This window comes from Monodelphis domestica, chromosome 4, assembly GCF_027887165.1.
Source record: "Monodelphis domestica isolate mMonDom1 chromosome 4, mMonDom1.pri, whole genome shotgun sequence".
NCBI lineage: Eukaryota > Metazoa > Chordata > Mammalia > Didelphimorphia > Didelphidae > Monodelphis > Monodelphis domestica.
In genome coordinates, this window is record NC_077230.1 from 339494785 (window position 1) to 339516266 (window position 21482).

The 21482-nt window shown below is 37.6% G+C and overlaps 1 protein-coding gene across 2 annotated transcripts in view; it reads left to right on the forward strand.

Annotated features, from left to right (window-relative positions):
• Positions 1–8668: 8668 nt before the first annotated feature.
• INTS4 (integrator complex subunit 4) overlaps positions 8669–21482 on the forward strand; it is a 94399-nt gene continuing 81585 nt past the window's right edge. The window contains exons 1-4 of one of the 2 annotated variants that reach the window (XM_001363097.4): positions 8669–9080; positions 11080–11274; positions 14177–14294; positions 17478–17584. In XM_001363097.4, the coding sequence (XP_001363134.1) occupies positions 9027–9080; positions 11080–11274; positions 14177–14294; positions 17478–17584 (474 nt within the window). In that variant the 5' untranslated portion in view covers positions 8669–9026. The remainder of the gene's footprint in view (positions 9081–11079; positions 11275–14176; positions 14295–17477; positions 17585–21482) is intronic. The other variant, XM_007490897.3, reaches the window with a different exon arrangement.

Below are 21482 nucleotides of genomic sequence, written 5' to 3' on the forward strand. Positions count from 1 at the left end.
AAGAACTCAAAATAAATTCAAAACACAATTAAGAGAGGCTGAAGACAACTGGGAAAAGAACTTAAAAAGCAAGATAAGTCATCTGGAAACAGAGGCACCTGAACTAAAACAAGAAAATAGTGTCTTGAAAGCCAAGATTAATAAGCTTGAAAAGGAGTCAAAGGAGATGAAAGATCAGAAGGAGAAGGATGTTCAAAAAGCCAGGGATAAAATTCATTGTTTAAAATCCAGAGTACAACAACTAGAAGCAAGCAACTTCACAAGGCAGCAGGAAACTATAAAACAAAATCAAAAGAATGAAAAAATTGAGGAAAATGTGAAGCACCTCATTCACAAAACAGAAGATTTAGAAAATTGGTCCAGGAGAGACAACTTAAGAATCATTGGTCTACTGGAAGACCATGACAAAAGAAAAAGCCTGGACATCTTACCACAGGAAATTATCCAAGAAAATTGCCCTGATATTCTAGAACAAGAGAGAAAAGTAGAGATTGAAAGAATCCACAGATCACCTCCTGTACTTAATCCCCAGCTGACAGCACTCAGGAATGTTATAGCCAAATTCAAGAACTATCAGACAAAGGAAAAAATATTACTAGCTGCCAAGAAGCCATTCAGATACCAAGGAACTACAGTGAGGATAACACAGGATCTGGCTGCATCTACACTGAAGGACTGAAAGGCATGGAATATGACATTCCAGAAATCAAGGGAACTGGGTCTTGTGAATCTTAAAACTGCTTAGACTCTACTTCAGAAGATTTGATTAAGCTATTCCCCATTTTTAACAATGGAGGTACTTGGTCAGGAATGTATTGAGAACTTTTAAAATTACTCCACCCTATTCAGACAGTGCCTTAGGGGAAGATAAAGTTTAAAATTCCTGACTGAACAATGAAAAGTCCCTAACTCATACTTATAGTAAAGCTAGAACCTTAAGCTAGGTCTATTTTTAGATCTAATAAAAAAAAGGTGCTAACTACCTATAAAGGTTAAATTAATCACTAAAAAGTCAAGCAACTTATAAAAGGCAAGCTTAACAAAAGAGGTGAAGTACTCAGAAGATATAATCTACCCAGAGAAGGTGAGAACTAAAGAGTGGTGAGAATTAAAAATGGGCAGTCCTGGGGAAAAGCGTCTACTATGATTGGTAGAAGTAAAAATTTAGGGGAGGTGACATAAGAAAAAATTCTCTTTAAAAGGAGGTCAATTGAATTCAGTTGGGACTCTGAACTCAGTTCAGTTGGGAAGTTGAATTGGAGGAGGGGTTCAAGAGTTCAGTGTAGGACTGGAGCTTGCTTGAGACAATCTTGTGGTGAGTGATAAAGACTGACTCACTCTCCCTTAGGCTCACCTTTTCTACTATTTTCTCTTTCTCTCTCTCTCTCTCCTTCCCTTAATTCCTTCATTTGGATTAATTAAAATCTCCATAAGACCCAGCTGACTTGGGTATTTTCATATTTGGGAATTTTCCCATGGCGACCACTTAATTTTAGATTTTAAATCAAGACACTAAAATTATCTTTACAGTTTGGCCAAAACCTTTACAGTTTTGGCAATTCACAGTCTTGGCAAACCACATTTTCACAGTTACAGTCTACAACCAAGAATCAACTACCCAGCAAAACTGACTATAATCTTACAAGGAGAAAGTATGGTCATTTAACAAAATAGAAGAATTCCAAGCATTTGCAAGGAAAAGACCAGACCTGAACAGAAAATTTGATGCCCAAACACAGAACTCAAGGGAATCATCAAAAGGTAATTAAGAAGGGCGGGGGGGGGGGGGGGGGGACAAAACAAAACAAGAAAAACAAACTTTTTTTTAAGAGACACAATAAGTTTAAATGATATGTATTGATATAAGAAAAGAGGACATTGGTAACTCTTAAAAATTGTTACTATCACCTGGGTAGCTAGAAGAATTATACTTAGAGGGAATAGTAACAAACTGTAAAGGATGAAATGCCAAGACATAAATATGTATATAGGTATATGTATGCATAAATGTATATATACAAATATATATACAACTAGAGCTAAAAAAGAGGTTAATACTAAGAGAAATGGGAAAAGAAACAAAAGGGGGTAAATTTATATGTCACAAAGAAGCTCATGGTGGGAGTGGGGAGAACATCAATACACTGGAAGGGTAAAGAGGTTGGAGATAAGAAATACTCAATTCTTATGTGCATTGAAATTGACTCAAAGAGGGAAGAACAATCAAATACATTGGGGCAGAGAATTGATTTGTGACCTATAGGGAAGTAGAAGGGTAACAAATGGACTGGTAGGGAGGGAAGCAATACAAGGGAGGAAGAGGGTGGGGGGTAGTTTAAAAAGCCTGTAAAGAAAATAAGAGGGGAATAAGAAGGGGGGGGTAGAAAGGGAAGTAAAATAAGGGTGGAAATTAGGGGGACTGATTAAAAACAAAACATTGGTGTAGAAGGAAATAATAAAAGAATAAAAGGCAGGACTGGAAGTAGAAATAAAAATACTGGGAAATACACAGCTGGTAATCACAACTCTGAATGTGAATGGAATGAACTCATCCATAAAAAGCAAGCCAATAGAAGAATGGATTAGAATCCAAAACCCTACCATATGCTGTCTATAAGAAACACACATGAGGAAGGTAGACAGGCATAGGGTAAAAGTAAGAGAATGGAGCCAAATATATTGGGCATCAACTGATAAAAAGAAGGTAGGAGTCACAATCATGATAAAGTAAAAATAGATCTAGTCAAAAGAGATAAGGAAGGTAATTACATCCTGATAAAAGGCAGTATAGACAATGAGGAAATGTCAGTACTCAACATTCATGCACCAAATGACATAGCATCCAAATTTTTAAAGGAGAAACTAGTGGAGCTCAAGGATGAAATAGACAGAAAAACTATACTAGTGGGAGACCTGAACCTTCCCTTATCAGAACTAGATAAATCAAAACAAAAAATAAATAAGAAAAAGGTAAGAGAAGCGAATGAAATCTTAGAAAAATTAGAGTTAGTAGATATATGGAGAAAAATAAATAGGGACAAAAAGGAATACACCTTCTTTTCAGCATCACATGGTACATTCACAAAGACTGACCATGTACTAAGGCATAAAAACATTGCAAACAAGTGCAAAACAACAGAAATAATAAATGCAACCTTCTCAGACCACAATGTAATGAAAATAATAATTAGTAAGGGAACATGGAGAGACAAATAAAAAATTAATTGGAAACTAAACAATATGATTCTCCAAAATCAGTTAGTTAAAGAACAAATCATAGAAACAATTAATAATTTCATTGAAGAAAATGACAATGATGAGACATCCTTTCAAAATCTATGGGATGCAGCTAAAGTAGTACTTAGGGGGAAATTTATATCCTTGAGTTCATATATTAACAAATTAGAGAGGGCAGAGGTCAATGAATTGGGCATGCAAATTAAAAAACTAGAAAGTGAACAAATTAAAAAAATCCTTAGGTGAAGACTAAATTAGAGATCCTAAAAATCAAAGGAGAAATTAAAAAAAATTGAAATTCAAAGAATTATTGATTTAATAAATAAGACTAGAAGCTGGTACTTAAAAAAACCAAATAAAACAGACAAAGTACTGGTCAATCTAATTAAAAAAGGAAAGAAGAAAACCAAATTGACAGTATCCAAAATGAAAAGGGAGACTTCACCTCTAATGCAGAAGAAATTAAAGCAATCATTAAAAACTATTATGCCCAATTATATGGCAATAAATATGGCAATCTAGGTGATATGGATGAATATTTACAAACATATAAATTGCCTAGACTAACAGAGGAAGAAATAGACTACCTAATCAACCCCATATCAGAAAAAGAAATTGAACAAGCCATCAAAGAATTCCCTAAGACAAAATCCTCTGGACCATGTGGATTCACAAATGAATTCTATCAAACATTCAAAGAACAACTAATGCCAATATTATACAAACTATTTGACAGAATCAGCAAAGAAGGAGTTCTACCAAATTCCTTTTATGACACAAATATGGTACTGATTCCAAAGCCAGGCAGGTCAAAAACAGAGAAAGAAAACTATAGACCAATCTCCTTAATGAATATAGATGCAAAAATCTTAAATACAATACTAGCAAAAAGACTCCAGCAAGTCATCACAAGGGTTATTCACTATGACCTAGGTAGGATTCATACCAGGAATGCAAAGATGGTTCAATATTAGGAAAACCATTCACATAATTGATCATATCAATAAGCAAACCAACAAAAATCAAATGATTATCTCAATAGATGCAGAAAAAGCCTTTGACAAAATACAACACCCATTCCTATTAAAAACACTAGAAAGCATAGGAATAAAAGGGCCTTTTCTAAGAATAATAAACAGTATATATCTAAAACCATCAGCAAACATCACCTGCAATGGGGATAAACTAGAAGCCTTCCCAATAAGATCATCAGTGAAACAAAGATGCCCATTATCACCTCTATTATTTAACATTGTACTAGAACCACTAGTAGTAGCAATTAGAGAAGAAAAAGAAATTGAAGGTATTAAAATAGGCAATGAGGAGATCAAGCTATCACTCTTCACAGGTGATATGATGGTCTATTTAAAGAATCCTAGAGAATCAACTAAAAAGCTAGTCAAAATAATCGACAACTTTAGCAAAGTTGCAGAATACGAAAGAAACCCACATAAGTCATCAGCATTTCTACATATTTCCAAAACATCTCAGCAGCAAGAATTAGAAAGAGAAATTCCATTTAAAATCACCCTACATAATATAAAATACTTAGGAATCTATCTGCCGAGACAAACACAGGAACTATATCAGTGGTTCTCAACCTTTCTAATGCCATGACCCCGCAATACAGTTCTTCATGTTGCAGTGACCCCAACCCAACAAATTATTTTGGTGGCTACTTCAAAACTGTAATTTTGCTACAGTTATGATTCAGAATGTAAATACCTGATATGCATTATATATTCTCATTGCTACAAACTGAGAGGTTGAGAACCGCTGAACTATAGGAACACTCTTACTATACAAAACACTCTTCACACAAACTATACAAAACACTCTCCACACAATTAAAACTAGATCTAAACAATTGGAAAAACATTGATTGCTCATGGGTAGGAAGAGCTAACATAATAAAAATGACAATCCTACCCAAATTAATTTACTTATTTAGTGCCATATCCATTGAACTACCAAAAATTTTTCTACTGAATTAGAAAAAAACCATAACAAAGTTCATTTGGAAGAACAAAAGATCAAGGATATCCAGGGAAATCATAAAAAAAAATGTGGAGGACTTGCAGTCCCTGATCTCAAACTATACTATAAAGCAGTGGTCATTAAAATAATTTGGTACTGGCTAAGAGACAGAAAGGAGGATCAGTGGAATAGAGTTGGGTTAAGTGACCTCAGCAAGACACTCTATGATAAGCTCAAAGATCCCAGCTTTTGGGTCCAAAACCCCCTATTTGATAAAGACTGCTGGGAAAATTGGAAGATAGAATGGGAGAGATTAGGTTTGGATCAACATCTCACACTCTACACCAAGATAAACTCAGAATGGGTGAATGACTTGAATATAAAGAAGGAAACTATAAGTAAATTAGGTGAACACTGAATAGTATACATGACAGACCTCTGAGAAAGGAAAGATTTTAAAACCAAGCAAGTGCTAGAAAAAAATCACAAAATGTAAAATAAATAATTTTGATTATATTAAATTAAAAATGTTTTGTATAAACAAAATCAATGCAACCAAAATTAGATGGGAAGCAACAAATTGGGAAATAATCTTCATAACAGAAACCTCTGACAAAGGTCTAATTACTCAATTTTATAAAAAGCTAAATCAATTATACAAAAAATCAAGCCACCTCCAATTGATAAATGGTCAAGGGACATGAATAGGAATTTTCAGTTAAAGAAATCAAAACTATTAATAAGCACATGAAAAAGTGCTCTAAATCTCTTATAATCAGAGAGATGCAAATCAAAACAACTCTGAGGTATCACCTCATGCCTAGCAGATTGGCTAACATGACAGCTATGGAAAGTAATGAATGCTGGAGGGGATGTGGCAAAGTAGGGACATTAATGCATTGCTGGTGGAGTTGTGAATTGATCCAAGCATTCTGGAGGGCAATTTGGAACTATGCCCAAAGGGCAATAAAAGAATATCTGCCCTTTGATCCAGCCATAGCACTGCTGGGTCTGTACCCCAAAGAGATAAGGGACAAAAAGACTTGTACAAAAATATTCATAGCTGCGCTTTTTGTGGTGGCCAAAAATTGGAAAATGAGGGGATGCCCTTCAATTGAGGAATGGCTGAACCAATTGTGGTATCTGTTGGTGATGGAATACTATTGTGCTCAATGGACTAATAAACTGGAGGAATTCCATGGGAATTGGACAGGTCTTCAGGAATTGATGCAGAGTTAAAGGAACAGAACCAGAAGAACACTGTACACAGAGACAGATACACTGTGGTACAATAGAATGTAATGGACTTCTTTAGTGGCAATGCAGTGATCCTGAACAACTTGGAGGGATCTACAAGAAAGAACACAATCCACATTCAGAGGAAAAACTGTGGGAGTAGAAACACAGAAGAAAAACAACTGGGTCAAGGGGATATGATTGGGGATATAGACTCTAAATGAACATCCTAATGCAAACACCAACAACATGGAAATAGGTTTTGATCAAGGACACATGTAATACCCAGTAAAACTGCATGTTAGCTACAGGAAGGGTGGGGGGAAGGAAGGGAGGGAAGGAATATGATTCTTGTAACCAAGGAATAATGTTCTAAATTGACTAAACAAATTAATTACTTTAAAAAAAAAGCTCACATCTGAATAATCAAAAAGCACGTGGTCTGTGCTTGGTTCCTGGCAAAGAAGCAAGGCAGATTGTTCCTGACCAAGAAGATATGCCCTTTGTGGGGAAGAGTTCTTATGGAGAATCTTGGAGTGATGGTGCCTTTTTTGCAACATACAGACTATGAATAAACCTAGTATACTCCTCCCCCAACAACATTTTCCTTTTAAGGGGGCAGCTGAGTGGTTCAGTAGAGTGAGAGCCAGGCCTAAAGACGGGAGGTACTAGGTTTAAATCTGGCCTCAGACACTTCCTAGCTGTGTGACCCTATTTCTTAACCCCCACAGCCTAGCTCTGACCAGTCTTCTGTCTTGGAACCAATACATAGTATTGGTTCCAAGACAGAAGGTAAGAGTTTAAAAAAAATTTCCCTTGCTAACACAACCTACTTATAGGAAAATATATCTAGGTCCTTGTTGTTTTGTGTTTGACCACTGTATGCATGATTGAATTTATGAAGACCAATGTTCTTATATTATGGGAAAAGCTAGTTTAGGGAACTGTAGGAAACACTGTAGGAAATACTAGACATTCCCAATTCTTTATGTCTTCAATTTGCACTCATGCATCCTTGATTTGGAGGAAAGGAGATGTCATTCCTACTAGAAGGTGAAGATTTCTCTCTTCTATTCCACCCCCCCCAACAAAAAAGGTGCTTGCTTTTTGCTATCATGGAGGTCATCTCTGCTTCATTCAAAACATAAAATCATTAAAGGAAGGGACTATTTCATATTTTATTTTGTCTCCAGTTTTATAGCACAAAATAAACAATAGATGCTTCTAGATTTCAGTCATCTGCCTTCTACCTGCAATGTGTTAGGTGAAAACGTTACAAAGAAGCGTAGGATATAGACTCTGTTCTCAAAGAACTTATGATATAATGGGAAGCACAAGTACACAAATACTTATGCTACAAGGGGAAATCAGTAAAGGAGAGATCCAGGGAAATTGTACACCTTTATTTGCCAATTAAACAAAACTTTTCTAGGAATGTGTCTATCAATAATTGGAAACAATCTGTCATAATTATATTTCTTATGCTGTAAAAGCTTTGAGATTTAGAGAATATTTTCAACAATCTGCAAAGATGAAAATTATCTGCATTTCATGGATAAGGAAACTGAAGCTCAGAAATGAAGTGACTTGCTGAGGATGGCATAAGACAGAAAATTGATTATAAATACCTAGATGACCTAACTCCAAATTTAGGGCTCTTCCCAATATCGACATAAACTACTGACACACAAAGCAACACACCAGCTGTTCTGATGAACTGAGCCATCAATGATCATCAAAATCACTCATCAACTAATGAGAACCCTCATGACTATGAGAAAATCTGAACTTTCTTCTTCATGCCAATTCCAAGGCTGGGGGCATTAGCTTGCTACCTAATAGTTCTTTCTGCTTTTGCAAATCTCACAAGGATAAAGATAGCAAAAGATCCTTATCCTCTAAATTCTTGATTTCCATACGCTTTTAACCTCTCCTCATATCCTTCTCTGGCACTTTCTTAAATGACAAAGATTCAATAGGTGGCATCCTCTCTTCCGTCCCACCTACAACGATTTCCCTCTGGGGTTCCAGGACCATTCCCATCTCAGGAACTCACTCACTTAGAGCGGTCCTGCTCAGAGTTCCAGGGGCAGATCCGGCTCCTCGTTTTCCCGCTCGCTCCAAATTTAGTTACGCCCCACGAACTCTCATCCAATTACCACCCGCCGCGGTCCTCCGCACTCGTTCACTGGCTTTCTGCCCAACTAAGCCCCGCCCCTTCCCCCCCAGCTACCTCTCCACCTCTTCCCGCGTCCTCTCTATCCCCTTGTTTTCATTCCCCTAGTCGCACGAGGCTCAACTTTTTCTGGGAGGGGGAAAGAGGAGCGGCGGGAGACCTAGAAGGGTGGGAGGGAGACGGAGAAGAACAGCACATTCTTCGCGCCACGCCTCCTTCCCCGTTGCATTGTGGGATACTGGCGTTCTGGTTCTACCTTCGTCCTCCCCTTCCCTTCACCGCCCGCGAGCCTCGGGGCTCTTCCTAGGCTGGGGAGGACCGGCTGAGGCTACGGCGGCCGTGAAGGGCCGCCCAGAAGAGAAAGGAGGCCGTGGGGGTGCTGTTTGCCCCAGCTGCCGCCATGGCCGCGCACCTCAAGAAGCGGGTGTATGAAGAGTTCACCAAGGTCGTCCAGGTAAACGGCCCTTGGTTTGGGAGGCCACGGCAGCGGCCAGGGACCAGGGGCTACGACTCCGGAGGGGAACACCGGCACCGAGGGGTTCTCTCGCAGGCCCCAAGGTAGTCGGGACACCCGGGTCGCAGTTCTTCAGCCAACTCTCTGATCCCTTTTCTGGACCTCAGTTTATTCCTCTCTAAAATGGGCTCAGCGATCCTCCCATTGCCTTCTTGTCAGGGCTGTGGTGAGTGAGGGTTGTAGGAACTGACATGGGTGGATCTTACAGGCCCCCTGATCCAGCCCGTACTTGATCAAGAGTGTGTCCCGTTCCCGCCAGCTCTGATTCTTAGAAAGTTCAGGCTTACATCAAAGTCTAAAACATGTAGTCAGTAAACATGCGCCCTCCTATATACAGGCTCAAGAGAAGATAACGAGGTCCAAAGCACTGCCCTCTCCGCTCAACGATCTCTCTCTGTAGTGAGGGAATGACACGCAGCCCCATACATTCTCTGGGCCTCAGTCAATTTATCTCTAATATGGGTGGATTGTACCAGCTGACCTGCGAGGCCCTTCTAACCCAAAGCCATGGGCTCAGTAATCCAGATGGATTGAAGATAATTCTAGAGACATTTATTAGGTACTTTTGGTAGGGCAGGCAGATACAAAGACCAAAGCTACTTGGTCTCTGAACTGAAAGTTTGTATTTTATTGGATGAAAAGAACAGTACAAACAAGAGTAGGTAGGGAGTAGCTAGGTGATTCAATGGAAACCAGCCCAGGCCTAGAGATGGGATGTCCTGAGTTCAAATCTAACCTGACAATCTTAACTGTGTGACCCTGGACAAGTCATTTAACAGCCTAACCCTTACTATTTTGCTTTGGAACCATAATATTGATTCTAAGAGGGAAGGTAAGAGCTTAAAAAATAAGAATAGATACAAAGTATATGTAAAATAAAACAAAAAGGTAATTTTCCAGGTTATGGAGAAGAGAAACACTTACTCCTAAGAGGAAACAGAAGGGCCTCTTAATGGCCATTGATTTCGGCTTTGAAGGAAACTTGGGGTTTCAAGAGTTCATGTTGAGGAAGTAGAACATCCCTGGCATTGGGGGTTGGGAGTGGGCAATATAACTATAAGTGGAATATGGTGTATAGAGAGAACTGCATTTAGGGCAGTTTGCCTGAATTGTATTGGTGGGGGGGGGGGGGAGTGACATAATCAGCCTTAATATAGGCTACTACCAGGTGTTTAAAGCCTTTAAATACCAAGTATAGGAGTTTCTGTTTTATCTGAGAGGCAGCAAGGAGGGGGAAGGTAGGTGGCACAGTGTACAGAGTGTATAGAGCTTTGAGTCCGGAGGACCTGGGTTCAAATGTGGCCTCAGATACTTTTAGCTGTTTGACCCTGGGCATGTTTCTTAATCTGGATTGTTAGCCCTTCCTGCTCTTCAGTCTTAGAATTGATACTAAGACCAAAGATAAGGATTAAAAAAAAATATGGGTTAGAGATCAGTCTAAATGTAGGAAGACCTATTAAGGTTTATAGTAGTCTAGACAAAAGGGAATGAGAGTCTAATTTAGGATGGCTGTGGGAGTGGTTAGAAGGGGACAGGTGGTAGGGATGTGGAGGTAGGATCAGCAAGACTTGTCAGCTAATTAGATGAGGTTAGGGTCAGAGAAAGGGAGATATTAAAAATGAGCCAGGAACAAAGATGCTAACATACCATTGTGATCTGAGTTTTAAATAGTGAATAAACATATTAGAAAAATATTTTTAAAAATGTAAAAATTGTCATGTGAGGTCTGAGAGGGGAAGATCATTTCATGGAGTTAGGTAGCAGGCCTTTACTGGGTGCTTTCTAATGTGCCAGGCACTGCTAATCACTAGAGATAAAAAGAATATATAAAATTTGACCATTCATCTGTAATGTAGTCTTAGAGAACTGCCTGAAGATATTTTTAAAATTAAGTTTCTTATTTTTCTTCACCAAGATAATCTGCTTTAATCCATTACAGCAACAACATGAAGAGATTGCAACCAAAAAGCTCCGCCTGACAAAACCAAGTAAATCTGCAGCACTTCACATAGATCTGTGCAAAGCCACTTCACCAGCAGATGCCTTGCAGTATCTCCTTCAATTTGCTCGGAAACCAGTGGAGGCAGAGAGTGTGGAGGGAGTGGTCAGAATTCTCTTAGAACATTATTATAAGGTGAGGAAACTACTACTGAAGTCTTCCTCCTGTGATGCTTCCTTGTAGGGTAGAGGGGAATTCTGGATTCTCAAGGTCTGGGTCAGCAAAGTTTTAAGCCTCTGGAAAGGCCCATCAATCTAGACTAGTTTAAAGCATTTGACTAAATTGAAGATTGGATATTGGAGAGAGCTAGAGGAAATGATGGTATAAAAGCAAAAAATGGTCTCAATAGATATTTCCTGAGGGCCTGTTCTATGGATAAGGCTACTTGAATGAGTAGGAATTTCTCATCGGGGAATTTATAGATAGTGGGGAAGACAAGATATGACAGTATCCACAATATAAGGTAGAATGTTTTGAGTACAACAATTCAGGCTCATAGTGGTGGTATGGGAGTTCAGATGAGGGAGAGATTACTTTTGGCTGGGGGTATGCAAGTGAGAAACACCAGCTCTACAAAACAAAAAGAAACTAAATAAGTTGATGAAAGGTGTGAAAATGTTTGTACAGTCTTGGTACTACAACATGCTTGGATCACAAGTTTACTTGTTTAATTCTATGAATATTCATTGAGTGCTTCTGTATTCATAGCTCTATACCAGGTACCATTGGGGAGATTTTAGAAGTGAGACCTAATATCTGTGAAGTACCAGAAGATTATGCACAAATTATTGATATAAATTGTACATGGAAGTGTGAAATGTCTTCTTTTGGTTTTCCTATTGAAGATCTATGCAGTCTTTTCCTCTTAGGTATAGTGATTTTTTAAAGTTGGGTCAACATTTTAAATAGTAATTCTTCATGCCTACCAGATAAAAAAACAGGTGACTTTGGCAATATAAAATGTTTCATCTGTGTGTTTATCAGAAGAACTATTCTTAAATTAGACTATCTAGTCTTACCTTAAAAATATAAGCAAAGGCATGGCAATGGAAATAATAAGCAAGATATTCTGAAAATGACAGTATGGAGACAAGTCTGAGTGAAGGTGAGTAATTGTGTTGGGAAGTGAACACATGCTTCATACTAACTAGAAATTCTGGGGCTTATTTCTCTATGAGCAGGGATTTTCTCCATCAGGAGGAACTGCTATCTCCTGGGTTTTTGTTTTGCTTTCTTTTCTTTTTTTGAACAACAAAATTGAGAAATATTTGCTTATTTCCTGGGATGTTTCTTCATTGCATCAAACTAAGCATTTGGTCATATTTTAGAGTATACTTTGTTTCTTAGGCACAAAATCAAATCATAGGTTTTGTTTTTGGTATTCTCCTAAAATGCTCTTTCAGATATTCTTATTTTTATTAATGGTAGCATCATTCTTCTAGTTTCTCATACTCAGATCATTAGATTAATTTTCTGACACTCTTTCCCTCCTCACAATCAGCTGTCAGCCCTGTACCTTTTGCTTTCACCATATTCCTTCCATTGGTCTCTTCATTCACACTACCATCACTGAAGTCCAGGCCTTCATTCCTTTTCATCTAGTCTATTACAGCAACCTATTAATTTATTTAGCCTCTTTGGGCCTCGGTTTCCTCATTTATAAAACAAGAGAGTTGAAATAGATATTTCTCAAAGGACCATTTCAACTCTAAATCTAAATCTGACTTTGAGGCCTCTCTGCTTCCAGTCTTTATAGTATCCAATCCATCCTGTATCTGCTGATTATTCTAATTGTGTCACTGTTTTTTTTGAAATCTTTCAGTAACTCCCCATAGATTCCTGATCATCCTGTCTTTTAGAAACTTACAAAATTTAAAATTTAACAAATCCAGATGTTTAAAATTGATGTTCAAGATCTTCTGCATTCTGGATCTGTTTTACTTGTCTAGCCTTATCTTTAATTATTCCCCTTCATGAATTTCTGATGAAAATCACCTGGACCATTTCCTAAAGAGGTCCTCTACTTTCCTTACCTTATAGGGTTTTTTCTTGTTATACTTTTTTTTTTCTGAGCAGCTTTTCTATCCTCCCCATCCTTATAGGCTCCTTATAGACAGCAAGTCAGTGTCTGAACGTAGACTTGGGTTTTCCTAACTCCAGGCTCAGCACTCTATCCACTTCACCTCTTCACTTCACCACTTGGCTGCCCCTTGGCAAATAGTAGGCATTGAATAAATGTGTTTTTTTTTCCTCTTTCCCACCTCCTAGCTTATCTAGCAGAAGGTGGGTGGTATGTTTCATATTCAGTCTTCTGGACTTGTTATCCCCATTTTACAGATGAAAAAACTGAGGTTGAGAGAGGTTAAGTCAATCAACAAGTATTTATTAAGTACCTACTCTGTTCCAGGCACTGGCAAAGTGACTTGTCCAGGGTCACACGACTAGTTATCCATTGAAGCAAGATTTGAACTTAGATCTTCCTAACTTCAAGTCTAGTACTCTACTACACCATCTAGTTTTAATAAACATTTATTAAATACCTACTACATGTTAGGCACTGTTAGACCAAATACAATAAGAGAGCTATGCTCTCATTTTATTAGTGTAAAGAGGGTCATCAGCTGGATCCCTGCCAGAATTTGAGAGGCTCATCACTAGGTTATCTGCTTGGTGATGATTTTTTTTTTCCATTGCAACTCTTGAAGATGGTCTAGGACCACTATGCTTTTCAAAGAGAGTAATAACCATGTTAACAAAATTCCCAGATCCTCAAGAATTGGCTAATTGGATATAGCATTGTAAAGCCTAAGGCTCTGACCTCTTTTTAGCTGTATACTATCTCACTGGGCATCTAAGTAGTATAGTGGAGGAAGAGCCCCAATTTTCTCTTCTAAAGTATTAAAAACAGTGTTTCTGAAATGAAGCCTTGGATTAAGTAGTTCACTGAATCTGTTAAAATATTTTTCTCACTTTTAGTCTGCTTTTTTATGATTAGTTGAAAGAAAAGTGTAGGTAATAATCACTTCTTTTGTTCTAGGAAAATGATGCATCCGTGAGACTGAAAATAGCTTCATTGTTGGGTTTATTATCAAAGACAGCAGGATTTTCACCAGACTGTATCATGGATGATGCCATTAACACCCTTCAGAATGAAAGTAAGTTATAGTTTTTTAAAAGCATTTTGAAGTCAGAGCAGAGACCTTTGATTCTTTTTGTACAAAGTTTCAGATTGTGACAGAATCACCAGGAGAAATTGTTGGTAAGAGGAATGCATTATCGTTAGTTGAAGTTTGGTCACAGTTACAGGAGCTGTCATGGTAACAAGTATCAGTTTTAATTTTGGATCTATTTAAATTGTATCTACCCTCGTGTATGATTTATTGCCTTCTTATACTTTTTCTTATACCTGCTGAAAATTCTTTGTTCTAGAGGAGAGTGGGAAACAATTTGATGTTTTGCTTACTTTTCTGTCATGTATAGTTTGTTTAGTGAAATTAATATATTATTAAGTTTTAGATTTTTAAAATAGCTATTCTCATTTTTTTGAAGTGTAAACTTTTATTAATTTGGCATGCTTAAGATCTTTTGGAGTTGACTAGAGTAGCACTATTTCTAGTAATTCAGAAATATTTAGGCAACATTTAAAGAATAAGATTGAGAAGGCAGTTAAACTATGGTGAAGTGTGCACATTTATCCATTATAATGATTTGATATATGAAGTATTGTCTGGAAAAGTGAAACATTTTGTCAATAAACAATCATTTATTTTGCTGATACTATGTGCCAGATACTGGGATAAGCCTAGGGCTATGTTGGCAAACCTATAACACATGTGCAGGAGGGGGCTGCTCCCTGCCCCCCTCACCATGCAGTCCTGAGGGCATTTCTCTCATTACCCACCCCTCTGCCTAGCAGCCCAGGGGAGCCCTACCTCTCTCCCCAGGCTGGGGTAAGATGGAGGGCTCACATGCAGCATGAGAGTTACAATTTGGTTACTTGGTCTCGAAAAGATCACCATCACTGGCCTAGGGATTAAAAAGATACAAAAACTGTTCCTATCCCCAAGTTTCTCCCATTTTTTTTCAGGAGAAATAACATATAAATAACTAGGTACACAGAGTATATATTTTCAGAGTTGTAAGATGATTTTAGAGAGGATGGCCCTAGTGGCTAGGTAGTCTAGGGAAAAGCCTCTTTTAGATGGTGAGCTTTGGGCTGAGCTTTGAAGGAAACCAGGGTAGATAGGATGTGGAAATGAGGAAAGAGCACCTCAGGTATGGAAGACAGTAAGAGATGGAGTGTCATGTATAAAAAATTGCAGTTGGCCAATATAGCTAGATTGTTGACTGTGGAAGGAAGTAAAGTCTAAGAAGACTGAGAAAGTAGGAAGGGGCCAGGTGGTTAATATCCACAGGATTGTCTAATCCTGAAATCAGTAGGGAATTATTGGAGCTTGTTGAACTGAGAAAGACATTGGAAACATGATCTGTTTCTGCATTAGGAAAACCACTTTGGTAGCTCTATGGAGACTGGATTGGTTTGGGGAGAGACTTGAGGTAGGGGGATTAATTAGAAGGCTATCTTAGTAATCCAGGGGAATGGTGAAAAGGGCCTGAGCTAGGGAGATGGCTATGTAATTAGAAAGAAGGGAGCATTTATGAGACATGTGAAGTCTAGTTGACTGGATAAATGGGGTGAGGGACAATGAAGAGTCAAGAATGAGACTGAAGTGGTTGTGTAAGGGCTTAGTTTGGTGAGAGGTTGATGGTATCTTCAACCATAAGAGAAAAGTCAGTCCTATCAACAAGCATTTATTAAGTATTTACTGAAATATTTTTCTTGTACTGAAGTTACTTATTTAGTAAAGACTGAGGGAAAAAAATCTTTCTTAAATAATAAAAGGTATTTCATTGCCTAGGTAAAGGAAATGTCTTTTCCCATAGACAAATACTATGGTTGAGATTGATTCACTGGATTTCACATAGGATAATTGAGAAGAACAAGATTGTACAGTTATAGGAAAGGAACTCAGCTCATCCAGTCTAACTTTTTCAGATGAGAAAACTGAGAACTGTAAGATGTAATGACTAAGCTATAACTAGAATCCAATCAAGGATGTTTCCCATTATATTGTGTTCAAAATGAATTTTTTTCTAGAACATGTATTCAAAAGGAAGAAATAAATGTGGTTCAGGTCCCATCCTTTCTCTTAAATGGGATGAGAATTTTATATTATCTGTGGCAGCAGAAGCTGATTCTTCTTGAATTGTTTAGTATTTCCATTCTAGTGCCCTACTTAATGGTCTCATTTCTCTCCTGTTAGTATTGTCTTTGCATTGGATTTGTAGAATGCTAGAAGTTCAGTTGAAAAGAAAGTCAATAGTAGGCTGAGGAAGTTGGAAGGAAACAAACATCATGTAATCCATTCTGGGAATGTTTTCTCACCATTATAGGATGGGACCTATGTGTAGCAGCATTCATAAGTTTGTTTTAGAGCTCAAATAGGACCCAAAATCTTCTGACTCTAAATCTGCTATGCTTTTTGCCTTGAAAGTGTGTAGCATAGTACTGAGATGTGACTTGGGTACACAAGAGAGCTAATTTAACAGATATACTCCTAGTTGTTAAGGCGTTAAGGATGGGGGACTGCACCTATAATTTTATTGACTTTGGGAACTTTGAGGAGAGGGAGCTCCATCTGCCAATTCAGATCATTCCTGTTTTCTGCAATCTATACTCTTAGAAGCTTAGAGAACTAAGAGAATATGAGTGATTTGTCCAAATTTTCATTGCCAGTTTATGTCAGAGAGAGGATTTGAGCCCCAGGTCTCCCTGACTTTGAGGCTAACCTCTAAGATACACTAAATTATGCTACCTCTCCAGTAAAGCTTCATTGATTAAAATCAGTCAATTCAGGGGGCAGTCAGGTGGCTCAGGGGATTGAGAGCCAGTTCTGGAGATGGGAGGTCCCAAGTACAAATCTGGTCCCAGACACTTCCTAACTGTGTCACCTTGGGCAAGTCGCTTAACCCCTATTACCTAGCCCTAACTGTTTTTCTGCCTTGGAATCAATCTGGTATGGTAAGGGTTTAAAAAATTTTTTTTAATTAATTAAAATAAAATAGAATCAGAAGTATTAATTTGCATTTGCTGTGTATTTAGCATAATGGTGGATGCCAGGGAAAATATCAGATAATTAGACATGGACTCTACCTTCACAATAGTTACATTTTAGTTGGAGGGACAAGACTTCAACTCCCAAACTCTCTTGATCAGATAGGCATTACTTATGCTATTGTCTAATTTTCATATTCTTTAATTCCACTTTTTTTTCTAGAGTCCCATCAAGTCCTTGCCCAGCTTCTGGACACACTGTTAGCAATTGGTACTAAACTTCCAGAGAATCCAGCAGTTCAAGCACGACTGATTGATGTTGCCTGCAAGGTAAGAGACTATCAAGTTTTTTAAATGTATTCTTTCATATCATCTCATATACTGGTATAGTTAGTCCATATCTTTTTTTTTTTAAATAAAATCCCTTACCTTCCATCTTAGAATCAATCCTGGGTATTGATTTCAAGGCAGAAGAGTGGTAAGGGCTAGGCAATGGGGGTTAAGTGACTTGCCCAGGGTCACACAGCTAGGCAATGTCTGAGGCCAGATTTGAACCCAGGACCTCTGGTCTCTAGGCCTGACTCTCAATCCACTGAGCTACCCAGCTGCCCCTAGTTAGTCCGTATCTGATCCAAATAAACTTAAAGTTGATCTCTGTTTCTTACATTTTCATGCATGAAGTTACCAAATAGTATTATCCCCATTTTATGAATGAGGAAACTGAGGCTCAGAGGGCTACCTGACATCACATAACTAATAAGTGTCAAAGTAAGAATTCTTGAATTTTTTCCAGATTTTTTTCTATATCTCTTTTCCTTTGAAGCTATGGTTTATGATTGATAGTCATCTCTGTAATGAAATAAACTCTGACAGGAAAAACAGGAGGTATACATTCTAGGAGTTTTAATGAGAGTATTGTATTGGTCAAGGAATCAGAAGACTTGATTTCCCTTCTGTGTTGTACTTCTTAGTTTCCTCATAGCATCTTGTGAGATTTATACAGTGAGTATTAATCTTAGGTGAGGTACCCACAGTCAGATGATAGAGCCAGAGCTTGACCCTAGATTGTGGAATTTACCCTGAGCTCAGCTTCCTCACCTTGAAATGGGGATACTGACATTTGCATTAATCTACTCTATAGGATCAGAGTAAAGAGAGGGTTTTGGAAACCATGAGATGTTATATAAATAGGAATTCCTACTCTTCTAGTTTAATGTTCAGCTTCCAATCAACATCCTCTTATGCATAACATTTATATAACACTTGATGCAGTGAATGGTTCATAAATACTTTTTCAAAAGATTGTTTTGAGATGCTGAGAAGAAAAAGAACCAAAATAATTTCTGGGATCTGATTGGATCTTTCCTTTTTTAATATCTTTTGGGATAGACACAGTAAAATTACTTTATTCCAAAAATCAATTTTAAAGCTGGGGATTTGGTACCTTTTGACTGTGGTTTCATTCCGGTTTGAGTTCTGTAGGTAGTATGTTTGTTATCAGATGGTGCTGGTGAGTGGTGGTGGAAACTCATTTTGTAGATACTGTTGAAAATAGGTCCTCTGTCCTGTGTACAGGTATTTTTTGGAGTATAAATTCTCACTTTTTTACCATTCCTAATAAGGGTTTTGGATCTTCCTGTAGAAAGAACCCAAGACTTTTATTTTTATTTTATTAGTCTTATTTTTTTTTAATAGTATAATGTGACCCTTTCATCCACATCTATAGGCAGGACTGTCGGTGGTTCAGCAGTTATTACTGTGTAGTGATTTCTTTAATCACCTTAGGTGAAGTGTTCCTTATATGTGTCATATTGCATCTAGGAACTATTAAAAACCTTGTTTCAAAGAAAATAAGCCCAATAAACCTTGAACTGTAAGAAAAGTGGTAAGGAATTCTAGTTATTTCAATTCACTTATTTGTTCAACATAATTTATTAAGTGATTCTTGTGTACAGATTACCATTCTGAACACTGGGAAAGATGAAAATATAGCAATAAATGTTGAAAGAATGAATGACTTGTGAAATTTGTAGAGAAATTTAAATGAATTTTAAGATCTTAGCTACACAGAAAATTCCAATAATACTTTATTTTCTGCTGTTTTATAGCATGGTATTGATTAGGATAATTCATATGCATCTAGCACTCTAAGTTTTATAAAGGGCTTTTCTTAAAACAAGCCCATGAAATGGATAAATAATTAATAGTTTATATTTATACAAGGGTAATTAGAACAGTGGATAGTGTGATATGGAAATCACTTTAAAAGACTGATATATATTAATTTAAGGTCGCCAAGGAATTCAGCTATGTAATTCCTAAATGAAAACTCAAGTCAGCAGTCAACCTTTTATGGAGTTTTTAATTACAAACAGGAGGAAGAAAGGTATTAGAGACAGAGAGAGAGAGGGAGAGAGAGAGAGAGAGAGAGGGAGAGAGAGAGAGAAAGGGGAGAGGGGAGAGAAGGGAATAGGGCTTAATACCCCATCTGCTTAGGCTGGGCCAAAGGCCCAAGCCCTTAGATAGCTGAGGCAAAGAAAAGAGATCAGTCCCTATCACTCACGTGACCAAAATGGAGAAACAGTCTCAGGGGCCTCCACCTCCAGCTTCCTTCAGAGCAAGCCCTCCTCTCAGATCTCTCCAGGAGCTCTCCCTCCAGGACCTCTCTCTTCTCAGACTCCTTCAGAGCAAAACCTCTCAGAGCAAAACCTCCCCCCTTCTCCTCAGACCTTGCTATCTTTAAGGAAACCATCTAAGTCCCCTCCCCTCAGTTCTCACATCTACCAATCACTGTCGATGTCTCCCCTGTGCCAATGGTGGCTCTAGCTTAACCCAGGACCACCCAGAGGTCTGTTTCCTTTGCACATGTCTGTTGAAGGTCATATTCTCAAATAATTAAATCTTGATCTTTGCTGCAGCCCTTCCTAAATCCTGTTACTCTGAGTAGGGTGGAGATTGTAAGTTCCAAGACCTGGTTCTGTCATTCCAAGTATCTCTATTGTATCAATTCTAAAATCAATCATGACTCAAAGAACTTCCTGTTCTATGCTTAAGCATAGGTCAAAGCCCTTTTCCATTGTTTAGCAAAAGGTTTCTATCCTAAAGTATTCTTAAGTAGGGAGGAGAAGGATCCTTCCATGCCAAGGAGTTTCATATTCCAATAGAGTTCTTACTATCAGTAGGAATTTTTTCAAGTATGAAATTTCCCAATGGTGAAATTTCCAATATTCATAAGTCTAAGAAATTTTAAGGTTTACAATAGAAGGCTGGACCTGAAGGCAGGAAGATTCATCTTTCTGAGTTCAAATCTGACCTCAGACACTTACTCAATATGTGACCATGGGTAAGTCACTTAACCTTGTTTGCCTATCTTCTCATCTATAAAATGAACTAGAGAAGGAAATGGCAAACCACTCCAGTATCTTTGCCAAGAAAATTTTAAATGGTGGTATGACAAGTTGGACACGACTGAAAAATGACTGAAAAACATTTACCTGTGACTTTATGGTTTGCAAAGTGCTTTATATCAAGTGTGTCAAATTTTAATAGAAACAGTTCCCTGTGGTGCATATTGACATAAAAAAAACCATAAATTAATTTTTGTTGCATCATATTTTTATTTTATTAAACATGTCTCAATTATATTTTAATCTGATTCTAACAGTTTTGCTGGAGTATGTTTGACATCCCTGATTAAACTATATTATCTCATTTGATCCTCACAACATTAGTAAGGTGTAGCCACTGCACATTTATTCCTATTTTACAAACACGAAACTGAAGCTTAGGACATCTTACTGTATTCCTTTTTTTAAATAGTTGGGTAATCTGTAGCATATAGTTACTTATAAGATAATTAGAAGATTATGGGGGCATCGTATTTCCAGCCTTTCTTATTTGTGTTGGGAATTATCTATGGTTTCTATTAGTTAGGTAGAATCAAAATGATAGATTTTGTTCCAACCCTTTATGTTAACAGTTCTAGTCTTTATGTTTCAAGTGTGTTTCTTATGTATATATTGTTATATTTTGCCTTCTAATCCATTCCGCAAATTTCTTCCATTTTTTTGAGGTAATCTCATTAATTTCAAAGTTAAGATAGTAGTTTGTTTCCCCTGTTTAATCTCTTATGCTTTATCTTTATGCTTCTCTGTCATTATCTCCAATGATTACCTTCAGGATTGTTCAGTGACATGTGAAGACTTACTCATCTTAGCCTACAGTGTAT